We start from the raw sequence: 14,039 nt of genomic DNA on the forward strand, positions 1-14,039 counted from the left end.
TATTTTGATCAAGAAAATATTGAAACAAATGGTGAAAAACAGATTTTCAAACATAGAAAATAAATGTTTATTTATATTTACAGTAATATAGATATATTACCTCTGCTGTTACTGTTGTTAAGCATTTGCCCATCTTACTGAAGAAAGATCCAAGGTCGAATTAGAGCAGCAGCTTGGATTTAGATTCTAGTTTTTATGATTTGAGAATATTAAAGGCAGAAGAAAGAGATTATAAAGAGAACTGAGGGAGACATGTCATCCATAAGAACGAGGCAGGTACCTGTGTATGCATATCTGTCATGATTTAAGATAATAACGCGAAGCTCTGCAACATCTCCGAGCATATATATTATTCATCAGCCGGCTCTGTCGTTTCACCGTGTGCAGGCCTCTTTAAAAGCCTTTGGGAAGCAGCTCGCTCACTAATGATGGTAACATGAAGCACGGAGCTGCGAAGGAAAAGCCTGCACTGTCTAATGGATTCATCTGTGAGAGACGAGATGAGCTGAAGAGAAACGGGGCAGGCAGGCATGAAGCAGAAGGAGATGGGTAGGAAGACAAAAAAGAGATGGGAAGGGAAGAGATGAGGGAAGAAAATGATAATTAGAGCAGAGAGAGGAGGGGCAGAGGGAGTGGTTCATTCCTCCAGGCCCAGTGGGAGCCCAGGCCTGCTGGGTGTGTGGTATCTCTCCCTCCTCCTTCGTGTTTCTACAGCAGCTCAGTGTCGCCCTCTGTGGCTCAGAGAAAACACTTCACCCAGCTCAGGTGGCTTCAGCGGGGCGGCCTCTGGGTGACAAACAGCTTGCGCAACTCTGCTACGTCACACACGATTCTGTCTGTAAATCACTGCACTGGATCTGCGCACACACAGAAAAAAACAGATTTTGACTCTGGCACAGAAAAAGTGCAGGAAAAGGCTTCTCCTCGCTGGTGTGTCTCCTGACGCAGAGCCTGCAGGTCTTCTACTCTGTGTGTGTCTGTGTGTGTGTGTGTCATTGTGCACGTGGGCTGTGTCAGAGGCGTGTGTGTTTTTATGTGTGTGTGGCATGTTTGTCTGTGTTAAGGGCTGTTGAGCTCTGTGACTCATGACTGGGCAGTTTTCTGTTCATGTCCATGTGGTTTGGGGTTTTAATTTGAGTTTTAGCTCAGGTCTTCAGTTTAGTGCTGAAACAGGTAGTAGGTTAATAAATGTATTGATCTACTGAAATTACTTTCGTGTTTACTCACATTTCTCTTTTTTTATTAATGTAACTTGAATATCTTTGGATTTTCTGCTGTTAGTTGGACAAATGAAGACGCCAGTTTAGAAACTATTATTACTGGATGTTTAACTGATTAATGAAAATAATCAACAGGTGAATCAACCATGAAATTAATTATTAGTTGCAACTGTGCGTCAAAGCCTGAACTGAAATTATTGAACTGTGGTAAAGTTTATTAGGTTTATTATGCTTTCTAATCATTTCTGGTTTGTTGCCGACAGAGGGATTTCTACTAACCGGTTCTTTCTTTTTCCTTTTCTGTTCACCTGACTTTTCCATCTTTTCTCCACCCCTGCTGTTCTTTTTGCTTTCTTCCAGGTGGTCTCTCCAGCTCCTCAGACAGCCGCCCGGCTGTGGTCCGCTACAGTAAGGACCAGCGGCCCACCACCCTCCCCATCCAGCCCTTCACCTTCCACCACCAGTTCACCTCCAAACCCCCGCAGCCCAAGCCCCTGCTGCCCCTGCTCTCAGGCTACGTGTCTGGGATGCAGGCCCGCTCCGTCTCTGGGGCTGCGGTGGGGGAGGATAGTGAAGATGTAGCTGAACATGTGCAGCGGCACCAGGGAGCTCTGGCCACAGCAGCCCCTCCTCCAGGATCGGTGCGGCCTTCTCCTCTTGGGAGCTACTCCCCGGTCCGACTGCAAGGAGCCCCGAGCTCTGGGACTTGCTCCACCTGCACCCCCAGCCCTCAGCCGCCACACAGCCTCTCGTGCCCGCTGTCGGCAGGCCTCGGCCCCCTGCGCACCCCACCGACGGGAAAACAGGGAGAGGGTTCAGCACCACTGCCCCCTACCCCTCCACCGTCATCGCTGGGGGTAAAGAGAGGGGTGGTGCCACCAATGCTGCCGGTGGTGCAGGGACACTGTTACCATCGTGGAGCTCTGCCCAGTTTACCAGCCCTGCACAGTGACACGCTGAGCCCGCTCAGCTCTCTGGACTCTGGAAAGCATGTGGAGGGAAGCAAAGGACCTGGAACCAGGGCACATAATGGTAAGTTCCAAAATTCCTGTTTACTTTGGGCTCTACATCAGGTTTTTTCATCCCACACCCCCACTCCCTCCTTTAAACTTCACTGTGACCATCTTGCCTGTTTTGTTTTTCTGTGTTTCTGTGCTTTACTTTCACTTTCCTGCAACTGTCAGTCGCTTCATGATCGACTCAACTGGTTTACATTAAACTAAAACGTTTCAACTAATAGTCTAAGATCGTTAAATTCTCACTGCACATGGACAGTTGAGTAAAAACAGCAGTTTGGATGGAAAGTGATGCAGCAGCAGTCATCCAGGTTCACAGCAGGATGAAACACCCTTTATTCACAGTGTTGGGGTCCTGCTGTTTTCCTAAGATAAGAGCCTGGAGCTTTCACTTTTGAAAGTTATTTCAACTAACTTGTGAACGTTATTAAGTTTTGTGTGATTCATTGTTGCTGAATTCAAAGAAGCTCTTGTTCTCACTGTTCTTTGTTTTCTACCTGATCCTTCTCCTGTCCTCCCTTCACCGTTTCCCTCCATCCGCTCAACAAACCTCCCTTTAACCCTAACCTGACCACCAATCCTTTGCCCATACACTTCAACACCTCCCCTCCCCGACAGCACACCACCTCTCTCCTCAGGCTCTCAAATGGAGGGAGTACCGTCGACGAAACCCACTGGGGGTGGAGAGGGTCTCTGGGGGCCACTCTGGCGTGGGATCAGACCACCTAGAGTCCCGAAAGGGCGGGGGAGCTCGACCTGCCAGACGCAACGTGTTCGATTTCCCTTCAGCGCCCTCTTGCCACACGCTGGGACGGATTAATGGTGCCAGTTATTGTATTGTCAGTGTTGGGACAGATGCAGATGTTTGTAGAGCAGACTGTTATATTTTTATATCAAGTACTAACAAAGCAGGTGAAGGTCCAAATTTCTCTGCTGGGTGCAGAGAATAAATATGTTAGAGGATTATAAAGATTAATAAATCTCACCTGTAGTTGACTTTTTAAGGTTCCCTGAAGGCTTCTCATGCTTTAAAGTGGTGGTATATGTTGAGACATGCATTTCATTGTGTGTGTGTGTGTGTGTGTGTGTGTGTGTGTGTTTTCCTGCAGTCGGCCAGTCTGCTAAACTGCAGCAGAGCTACAGCGACTTCATGCCGGACTACTTCTCCCTGACCGAGAAGCCGCCGGAGGAGTTCTGCCTTTCCCCCGACGCTTCAACTTCCTCCTCCTGCTCTTCCTCTCAGCCCCAGGTCTCTGTGGACCTGACACAGAAGAGAGGTGAGGCCCTGTGCTGCTGTGTATTGTAGATAGTGAGAAATTTCAAACAATGTCATTGCTAAAGGACCAAATGTCTAATGATGAGCTGTTTTTCTTCATTCTGCGTTCATTCAGCGCTCTCTGTGTCTGTGCCGTATTTGAAGTCGGTCTGTTGGTCGGTTTCTGACCACGTGATGTTCTGAGTGAATCCTTTTAGGCACTTAGGATGTGGAGTAACCACAAACACATTAAAACATTTGTACTGATTTAGTTCCAGGCTTCCGTTCAGATGTTCCTGCATCTTTTTCAGCTTCTTCATTCCTGACAGGCTGAAATAACTTTCAGCTCTGCAGAAAAGCCTCCAACATCCTAACACAGTCATGACACGCTGTTAGACGAAGAAACCCTGGAGCAGTACAGCACTGCAGACAGCAGAAAATAAAAACATTGCTCTCATTTCCAGATCGCTGAGGTGTTGCTGAAAAGATCAGTGAAATGAAGTTGCTGAAATGTGCTTGAATCAAATGCCGTTCACTTAGAAAATGGTACTTGATAGAAAAGAATAATTCTAGGACCCTTGAGGGAGCAGGACCAACATCTACACCCCTGAAGTGTCCTTGACACCAAGTAACAGATCTATTCACTGTTGTTTCAGCTATTTCTCAGACATGTGTTATTTAGCTAACAGATGCAGAAGCACAGTTTGGCTCTTGTGTATATGGATCTAATTTAATAGGTTTTGCTCAGTAGGGATAGGACTGTGATCTTTGTAAATGATGTGTAATCTTTCCACATCAGGACAGTTTGTCTTGTTCCTGAGCAGGCCGACAGCAGACAGTCCAACTGTTTGATGCCTTATTGAAAATCTCATGTTGTCCACAAAGGAGCATGAAACAGGAAAACAAAATCATGAAGTTAGTGTTATAAGGACGAAAAGACACGTGCGTCATCTACAGACGTTAATTGACTCTTGGGTTTGCCCTCCCCTCTCGCTCCCATCAGGCTTAGTGAAAGCCGTGAACACAGCGGTGGATCTGATCGTGGCACACTTTGGCACCAGTCGAGACCCAGATGTAAAGGTAGGAGACTGTGGTGAATCTCAACAGCAAAATCTAAAAGCAAATCTAATCTTTGAACAAAAAAACCCTCAGTATTACCACTGCAGTGGAAAAAAAAAAAAAAAAACATTCAGCTGGTGAAGTACATTCATTTCACAGACAGGTGGCGTCATTTCATTTCCAATATTCCCTCAGTTCATGCAACAGCAGTGAGATTAGATGATGGTCAGAGCTACAATATGTGACCCAGGGCTGGGACTGACTCCTTAGGGCCAGGAGAACAAAACGATCACAACTGATTCATAAAAAAGTCAAATTAAGACGCCGTGTTAGGTCCTTGAGTTTGTTTGAGCTTTTACCCTTCATATGTTACTTATTTAGAGTGAAAATGAGTTTGGCGACAATGACATATATTTATTATTAGAAACTGAATTGGTCTAATCGGTGGCTTCGATCAGGAAACTGAATCCCTGTCTCATGAGTCTGTTGACACACAGCTGATGGGAAAGTTATAAACTCACAGCAGTCTGGTCCAGCTAACAAAGAGGCAGGTAAACAATGCCATGCAAGCAAGATAAAAGAGATATTTACTTTCTGTTTCTTTATTATGCCTAAACACACACAGGTAAATACAGTAGTTCCCTTTGTCACAGTACACAGACAAACATTCGAGATCTTTTGAAATCGCTTTCGTTTCCTATAACGCTTCTTATTTCTCTATAACACTACCAGGCTAAGCTGGGAAACAGCTGGGTGAGTCCCAACGTGGGTCACCTCATCCTGAAGTACCTGTGCCCAGCCCTGCATGAGGTGCTGCAGGACGGTCTGAAGGCCTACGTACTGGACCTGATCATCGGACAGCGGCGCTGTCAGCCCTGGAGCCTCGTGGAGGCCTCCACACAGCTGGGTGAGAGCAGTGGGCCACAGTGTCGTACCGTTTGACTACTGCATGTCCAAAAATTGGTTGGTAGAACCGCTGGTCCAACCTTCCATATGTCTGAAGGCCAAACTTATCAGTTACTGTATGAAGTCCTCATTCAAAACCTGATTTGAAAAGTTTCTGAATAGAGGCTGAAGAGAAGCTCAGCAGTTTGATTCCACAGGAGCATTTAAACATCACTCACTGCAGTAAAGTTAGAGAACATGGTTTTGGTGCTCTTTGTATAAAATGTTTAACATGGTGACATTTTTTTATTTGCTTGTCTCTGTCAGGCCCGTCCACTCGTGTCCTCCACAGTTTGTTCTTGAAGGTGAGCCAGTACTCGGAGCTCACCAGCCACAGCATGAGGCTCAACGCCTTCATCTTCGGCCTGCTCAAGTGAGTCTCTTCCACTAAACCAGTTTCACTGTCTCTGTCGCCCACATGGTTGTCCACCTTCTCTTCAAGAAGGTCAGGAAATGATCAGGGGAGAGTCAAATTAATGAAGATTTGTACCGTCCAGTTATCACTGCATCTTGTTACAGACCTGCAGAGTGAAAATGAAAACTTGCAGGTGTATGTTTAGTGCAGGTTACAAGTAATATCCTCTCTTACATCCTGTAGCTCTCATTGTCACAATTAAAATTCCGCTGGAGAGCGACATCACATTTATATTTTACTGATCTTTAATTTCAGCCTAAAATCTTTGGAATTCTGGTTCAGTCACCTCTACACACATGAAGGTAGGACTCAGTTGCATCATCTATTCATTATCGAATTACCAGATTGTTCATATATTCATGACAGTCCTGCATCTTTTTTGAGTCCCGCCTTGAACTTCTTCCTGTTTCGTTTTGCTCCTTCAGATATTATAGCAGCACACTACAACCAGTGGGGCTTCCTGCCCCTGTCGCAGGGGCCCTGCCAGCCGCTCTTTGAGGAGCTGCTCCTCCTGCTGCAGCCGCTGTCGCTCCTCCCCTTCGACCTGGACCTGCTGTTTGAACCACATCTCCTCCAAAAGGGCCAGGAGCATCTGCGCCGCAAGGAGCAGCTGTGCTCTGCAGGCCAGAGTGGAGACCAGTCGACTCGCTCCACCTTCCAGCTCATGAGAGGATGGAGCACCAACGTCGGCGAAATGGTCAGGGACTCCAGTGCAGAGGTGAAGAAAAAGAGGGCGGCGCTAAGACGAGAGGGAACGTGGCCGAGGATGGAAGGAGCCGGGTCAAGAAGGGATGGAGAGAAATTAAGGGCAGGCAAGGAGGCAGCAACAACTGACTGCAGAACAGCAATGATGGACGTAGGGTTGAGCAATCTTTGGAAGGAAAGGGGGATGGGTGGGCACAGAGTGAAAGGTGTAGGGCAGGAGAGCAACGGAGAGGGTGGGGACGGACTGGAGAAGGGCAAGAAGAAGGAAAAAGAGAAGGACATGGTGGACGAAGGGCGTCAGCGCCAAGACCGGCAGGCTGGCTGGTGGTACCAGCTCATGCAGTCCTCACAGGTCTACATCGACCAGTCCACAGAGGGGTCAAAGTTTGTCAAGACTGAGAAGAGGAAGAAGTCGTCAGAGAGAAGGCAGGGACAGCTGCCACCTACCAGGGAGGGGGTGGTGGAGGGGGCCGAGGCGAGCCAAGAAATTGAGAGCTACAGTAGCAGAAAAAGCAGCAGTAGCTCTAGTGGGGAGTCAGCTGGATCCAGGGGAAGGCCTTCATGGATGGGCAGCCCACCAGAGTCAGTTCTCAACCAGGAGAAAGAGCCAAAACCTCCAGAGGTTACAGGGACCGGAGCACAAGGTTCAGCCCAGGAAGAGAGCCCCTCACAGGGGCAGAGTTTGCGCTGGGGCAGGCTCTTTGGGTCCAACGTTGGCTCGCCTTCCAGAGTGGAACCGAGGGCAAAAGCTCAAAAGACCAGGTGAGTTCAAATGAAGAGAATAAAGATGTTCCTATTAAAATACCAAATCCATCAATTGATGATGTGTGTCCCAAGCCTGATGTAGCTCAACCCTCTGGGTCATACAGCACCACTGCTGTCCAGAAGCTGTAACACACACCAACGAGCCTCATTGTCCAATAAGAGGATTTCCAAAAGTTGTTGTCATAATGAATCTGACATTTTTCCCACTGTGTTCATCTCTCTCAGGCCTCCGTCAGGTTGGCTCAGTCTGGACAGGTCTGTTCTTGACCTTGTAGGTCAGACTATTTTAGCAGGTGGTGGGAAGAAGGTAGAGCCTCCAGCTACAACCACTCACACCCAAAATACTCCTCCACCAACGTCGAACCAACCTGCTGAAACCAAACAGCCTCCATGGTAAGAGAATACCTCACACTGTGCTGTGTTCTGTCACATAACCTCATCACTTCATCCAGTATTTGCTCTTCAACAGAGAGCAAAACAAAACTGCTCTTCACAAACAACCAACTGAAGTTAGCTATTAGTGACCAGACTCAGAAATCATCAGCAGGAATCATCTATGAGGTCTGAACTCAGTTACTACCCAAAGTTTAGAGTGAACCGCAGTCAGTATCATTCGGGCAGAATATGCACATTCATGGATTAAAGGGTCAGGCCTGATGTTAAAAGTGTGATTAGTCTTTGAAATTCCAGAAATAAGTAGAAAATGTCCGTCATAATTTGATTAATCCTGAGACAGTCTTTAAATTAATTGACCAACTTTCCAAAACCCAAAGAAAAACGCTAAAGACAAAGAAATTTGTCTTTGACTGCCTCTAATCTGCAGGATTAAAAAAATCTTTTTCATCTTTAGGTCCAAAATTGTTGCAGGTTAGTTTAATGTCCATTCCCTAATCAATTCATGGATTAATTCTACTCACCTTTTCTGTTCCTCAGCGAAGTACGAGCCTTGTGCCACCACATAGCCACCGATCCAGGCCAGCTGAGCTTCAACAAGGGCGACATCCTGCGGGTCCTGAGCAAGGCTGATCCAGACTGGCTGCTCTGCTCCCTGGACTCCACCCAGGGCTTGGTCCCCATCGTCTATGTCACCCTCAACAGCATGGAGGACAGCCAGAATGCCACTGGACTCGGGCGGTACTGAGCTGAAGCTGCCACCCAATGGAGACAGAGGGTGTCCCTGCCACATACCTTCTGCGAACACAGACCTGTTTTTGGCTGCTGTTGGAATGTGACGACTGTTTCGAGGAGAGCTCCCAAAACATAAACGTGGTAGAAACATTGTAGAAAATATGAAGAATATGTACAGACACAAGGGAATCATGCAGGCCTGAACATAAACTCCCATCTACCGCAAGAGTAAGTCCCGACGGGTATGCATGGATACATCCACAAACCACAAGACCAGACAAGAAACAACCCCAAAGACTCAAGGACATGTTTCTTTCTCAACGTGAAGCTGTGCCACTGGTTTATCTGTCCCGTCTGAATATCCTCCATCTCTACTTTGAGCAGACAGAAGGGGGGAATCTTCACTGTGTAACATGCCTAGCTGCACTTTGGCGTACTGTTTGTACGATCACCTAGCTGTGCCACGCCGTGAACACAGTGCTCAGTTGTACCTCCCGGTTACAAGACCAGTTGGTCTGATGTCCCGTTGCTTTTGAGTCCACGTAGAAGGTGGTGGTCGAAGTCAAAATTGTTACTTAGATCGACGTTTGCTCCAGCAGCTGATGTGTGATTCATAATATTATTATTATTATTATAACAGAGTAGAAAACAACACTGGGTTTGTTCCAACTGATGTTCAACCCACGTGAGAAGATTAAAAAAAAAAGGACATGTTTCTGGTCCCCGGCCGTGCTTCTTGACCACTTCATTGATGAAGGGATAGACAGACTGACAAGCAAATTGCCTTTTCTTCCTCTTGTTGTTCACAGGTTTCATCACAAGTGGAAAGAATCAGTGGTTGACATCGTTTAAGTGCATGCAACCTTGCAAAAACGTTTCACCTGTGTTCCTGCCGGTCATCAGGGAACACGTCAGTCCTGTTGGTACATATTGTAAATGCATATATGACTTAAGACGTGTGGTGAGTTCTGTTTATTTGTTAACTCGTTCAGTTTGCTGAGGGAAACGTCTAAAACAGCGAAGGATGTCCAATGAAAGCAACAGTTTCTTAGTGCGTAAATGATTTCTACGCTTCGTTGGACACTGAAGAGATTGTCCTAATGCTACTCCAGTGTATTTTGTTTATACTCACGATGTGTCCCCAGATTGATGTGTAGAGATTGTTGCTGAGCTCGGTGGACTATAGGGAATAGTGATATTTTTGATGCTTAAAGGGAAACCCCAACACTTTTTGTGACACGTTGGTGGCTGTAAAATGAGGCCTTAGCTTTGAAATAGTGACAAAAAAACAACAACTACAGCTGTTTACAGCAAACCTGGGTATAAGTTGTTTCTACAGACGCCCCAATCCAAACAATCCAGACAATACACGTCATAAAATGGGAAAATCAATGTACATTTCTTCAATAAATGAATGTTGTGCAGTTTTTGAAAAACTTACATAGGATAAAATTGCACCATTCTAATTATCTTCCTTTTGTTTTATTATTGTACAGTTTTTATTTTTATGTATCTTTTTTTTTTCCAAACACAGTGATTAATATTTTGTTCTCACTGAAGTGTAAATATATTTAAGCCCTTCAGTGATTCATTTCTGCCACAGATCTTTACGTGTGGATGTTAATGCATTTTCTGTTAAATGCAGGATACAAATATAAGCTGTAGTTTCAGTGCTAACAACCTGATGACTATAAGACAAGTTGGCTGTAGTAGTAGAAGGTACGATCGTCAGTCGACCGGGCAGTTTGCTGTTCGTTGACACCCTGTTCACATGGGACGGGCGGAAATAAACACATAGTAGAGATTCGGCCGAGGAGCCGTGGGGGCTCGGGGTTTAGAGGCACAGACGGGTTTGAATTTGGCATTTTGACGAGCTGAGATGTTGTGCTTTAAAATGCTACTTACACAGGAATGACATAAACGAGAGAAAGAGAGAAATCTTCTTTCTTTTTCTTTCTTCCTCTCGTGTGTGTTTCCTTTCTGCTTTCTCTCTCCCTGGCTGCCTCCTCCTGCCTGTAAATACCTTCAGTGACACTGCTCTTCTCTGTGTCCAGGCTGTAAGACGTGTATGTATGACACTATCAAACTACTATGGATGTTAAATAACAAAGTGCTCATGTGATCACAGCTTCAAAAGGCTCCTGTGTCTTTTGTCCTTACTGGTTCTCCACCCAGCTTTCCTTTATGAACCTCTGCCTGCGTGGAAAAGGTGGAAGTGAGGATGGATTCTCAGAACATCAGTAAAGGTTTTAAGCAAACTTTTCACTTTTAAAGCTTAATTTAACTTTTAATCTATCCAGGATCTCACCTTTAAGCCACTAGAGGGTGCTGATGTTTTAAAACGAGGGTAGGCTGCTTTTCCAACTATCCCTGGCCTGTCGGTGCTGATTACCTGGATTATGTGTGTTCAGCCAATCAGAAGCAGGAGGGAAGAGTTGGAAGCCAAGCAGGGCAGCAGCTCTGAAAGACCAGGGTGGACCACCCCTGTTTTAAAAGCTGAAGCTTCTTGTGCATAATCCTGACTTACAACTGTTTGGTTTATTTCCACTTCATTTAGCTGTTGGTCAAACTCCAGCCAGTCTGATACAGTGAAGCTCCAGTGGAATATCAGTAAAACGTAGACATGGTATATGTACATATGAAAACATGGCAGTGGAACATCAGATACATAAACACTGTGTATATGACACTTAACATAGTGTGAACAACTCTTCTTTTATCTTGAGGTACCTGAGGAGAAATTTGAGTCAGAAATCAAAGTTCAAGGGGAAAAGCCTGAGGTATCACCTGTCGGTTTACAAAAACAAAACTGCAAAACCTAAGATGGGTAATTTAACACCAGCTCAGCATAAATGTTGAACATTTGGCAGGTGTCAGGTAAGTTTACCTGCTGGAATGATACAGGCGATAACCAACTACATCATTAAGCTGTTGACAGGGAAAAACATGGAGGAACTTCAAAAGGTTTGATAGAAACAGAAAAACAATGATTAAAGTATCTATCTAGAAGTGTTTCCAACCACACAGCATGTAAACTAAATACACATGGTGCGGTCAATCATATGCAGAACATCTGTCCATACACAGTTTGGTGAAGCCCTGTTCTGGTTTCAGCATGAAGACATCCAGGTGCATAAGATTCAACACTTCTTGGAGGAACTGGACCAAAGTCTGTGAGCCAGACCTCATCATGCCCAACCAGAGGTGGAGCTCACCATTGCTCTTGTAGCCGAATGAGAAATTTGTTTAGATCAACCACTGATTTAAATTTCCCAGTTCACATTTCCACCTATTGTTCAGATTGAAGCCTCCGCTTCCACAGAGCCGGACATGTTTATTCTCAGCAAAATATGTTGAATCATATCGCTGATAATGTTTTTATAAACACTTCATGCAGACAGACGTCTGGACCCACTCACTGTTCTGCGAATTGTATTTGCATTTTCTCATCATGTCATTTCATGTTCTTAGTCACAACTAATCTACCGCAGATTCCCCAGAATTAGTGAGAACATGTTTTCCAGAAAAAATACATAGGGATGAATCTGCCAGTGCTTTCACAACTCCTTTTCTCTAGAGGAAATGCTCAGTATTTCTTCTGAAAACCTGCATGTTCATATCATATTGACATCAGTGAGGTGATACACAGACAATTGCTCAACTGTGTTCAGATAAAGTCCATCACCTTCCTTGTGTTTCCTTCCCGTTAATTTCCACACAATTTCTTGATCCCCGTCATTCCTGAAATTTGAATGAACAAATAGTTTTGGACCTTGGTTCTGGCACTTTAACAGTAGATAAGTTCTTCTGCCAAATGTGAAATGAAATCCATGGTTTATCCAGGAAACATGTAAAAGTGAAAGGGTGACGTTAATAAAACTGTGAAGGCGACTCCAGGGCTAAGGAATCAGTCTTGGACTTGGGTTTGCTATGCTATTATAATGTTATGGGGCCTTTTTGATCACACTGATGAAATATTGAGTAGTTTGTAAATGCACATTTTCCAAACTCATCTCAGAGTCCATTTATTATTGTGCTAGACTGTCTGAGACTAGGACAATACAACAGAGATGCCAATTATTGTCTTGTTTACTTAAGTTTATAAAGGTTTTAGGTTACTGCAAATGGAGAGTTGTTCCAGCTCACAAAAGAACAGGCAGCGTTTCAACAGCCAAGTTTACATTTACAGCCACAGCAGCTTGGACAAACTGGATCTTCTGGCTCTGTTCTATCAATTTCTCTGCTTTCTGCTCAGGGAAGAATAGGCTTCATTCTCAGGCTCCTGCCTTTGTATGCCAGTAATCACAGTAAGGCCAAAATCTGTCCTCAAGATTAAAAGGTTCATTATTTCAGCAACATGGCCCTTTAAATGAACAAGAACATAATTTTTAGTTTCAGTGTAAAAACACTGCATTTAGCAAGAAAGTCAATCCTCTCAACGTTCATTATAAATAATTATGTTGTGGTTGGCAGCATGGTGGAATAGTGGTTAGCACTGTTGCCTCACAGCAAGAAGGTTCCTGGTTTGAAACCCATCAGGGGCCTTTCTATGTGGAGTTTGCATGTTCTCCCTGTGCTTGTGTGGGTTTTCTCCAGGTACTCTGGTTTCCTCCCACAGTCCAAAAACATGTATGTCAGGTTGATTGGTGACTCTAAATTGCCCATAGGAGTGAGTGTGAGTGTGTGAGGTTGTTTGTCTCTATGTGGCCCTGTGATGGACTGGGGACCTGTCCAGGGTGGACCCCTGCCTTTCACCCAAAGAGAGCTGAGACAGGCTCCAGCTGATCCCTGTGACCCTGGCTTTCAGGAAAAAGCGGGTATAGAAGATGGACGAATGTTGTGGTTGATGTGAGCACTGTGCACAGTAGGAAATGCATCCCACTAAGGTTGTACCTGTTTATTTGCCTGCCATCAGTCATTGGCGTGTTATAATGACTCTGTTTGAATGACCTGTACTCTGTGCGGTCCCTGAATGCCTCCTGGGTGGACAGCAGAGCACAGGTGTTCACCTGGATGTCAGGTGGACCCGACATTCATCAGCAGATGCCATCTTTGGAAATACACTGTTCCAGATTGGTCGAAGAGGATTTGTTGGTAAGTAAACAACAAGGAAAACAAAGTTTGTTTTATTTCCGCTGCCTCTTCTATTCAGACTAAAATGCTTTTTGGGGGGTGTCATGACCAGGTGGGATATTTGGGTCCTTATACACAGTAAAAATACAGTTCTACTTCTCAAAGTAAACAGAGCAAAAGGGTTCAAAACATATTTAACAATATTTTTATGATATATGTGTTCTGGCCCCCTTGACCCCCTTTAGATCTGCCCCTGCTTCCACTGCTGAGCCACCAGTATGAAAGCAGCCATTTTATTTTCATCAGCCATTTTATTTCACCTGCTAAATGGGAGTAAAGAAGACTCCACCTGGGACGGCAGAAGGCTGAGGGGAAACTAAAGAGCCAGAAGGGAAAAGGGTGCAGCTCCTCTGGATGGACAAAGGTGAGCTAAAGGCTGATTCTTCATGTTTCTGTGA

General features: G+C 45.1%; 1 protein-coding gene across 2 annotated transcripts in view; it reads left to right on the forward strand.

The window, feature by feature from the left end:
- The window catches only part of rusc2 (RUN and SH3 domain containing 2), a 28,916-nt gene extending 18,303 nt beyond the window's left edge, over positions 1-10,613 (forward strand). Inside the window, exons 4-13 of one of the 2 annotated variants that reach the window (XM_026321577.1) lie at positions 1,581-2,252; positions 2,855-3,058; positions 3,346-3,513; positions 4,495-4,571; positions 5,283-5,457; positions 5,763-5,868; positions 6,166-6,212; positions 6,336-7,377; positions 7,606-7,773; positions 8,314-10,613. In XM_026321577.1, coding sequence (XP_026177362.1) covers positions 1,581-2,252; positions 2,855-3,058; positions 3,346-3,513; positions 4,495-4,571; positions 5,283-5,457; positions 5,763-5,868; positions 6,166-6,212; positions 6,336-7,377; positions 7,606-7,773; positions 8,314-8,521 — 2,867 coding nt within the window. In that variant the 3' untranslated portion in view covers positions 8,522-10,613. The remainder of the gene's footprint in view (positions 1-1,580; positions 2,253-2,854; positions 3,059-3,345; positions 3,514-4,494; positions 4,572-5,282; positions 5,458-5,762; positions 5,869-6,165; positions 6,213-6,335; positions 7,378-7,605; positions 7,774-8,313) is intronic. The other variant, XM_026321578.1, reaches the window with a different exon arrangement.
- The last annotated feature ends 3,426 nt before the right edge of the window (positions 10,614-14,039 follow it).

This window comes from Mastacembelus armatus, chromosome 9, assembly GCF_900324485.2.
Source record: "Mastacembelus armatus chromosome 9, fMasArm1.2, whole genome shotgun sequence".
NCBI classification, from domain to species: domain Eukaryota; kingdom Metazoa; phylum Chordata; class Actinopteri; order Synbranchiformes; family Mastacembelidae; genus Mastacembelus; species Mastacembelus armatus.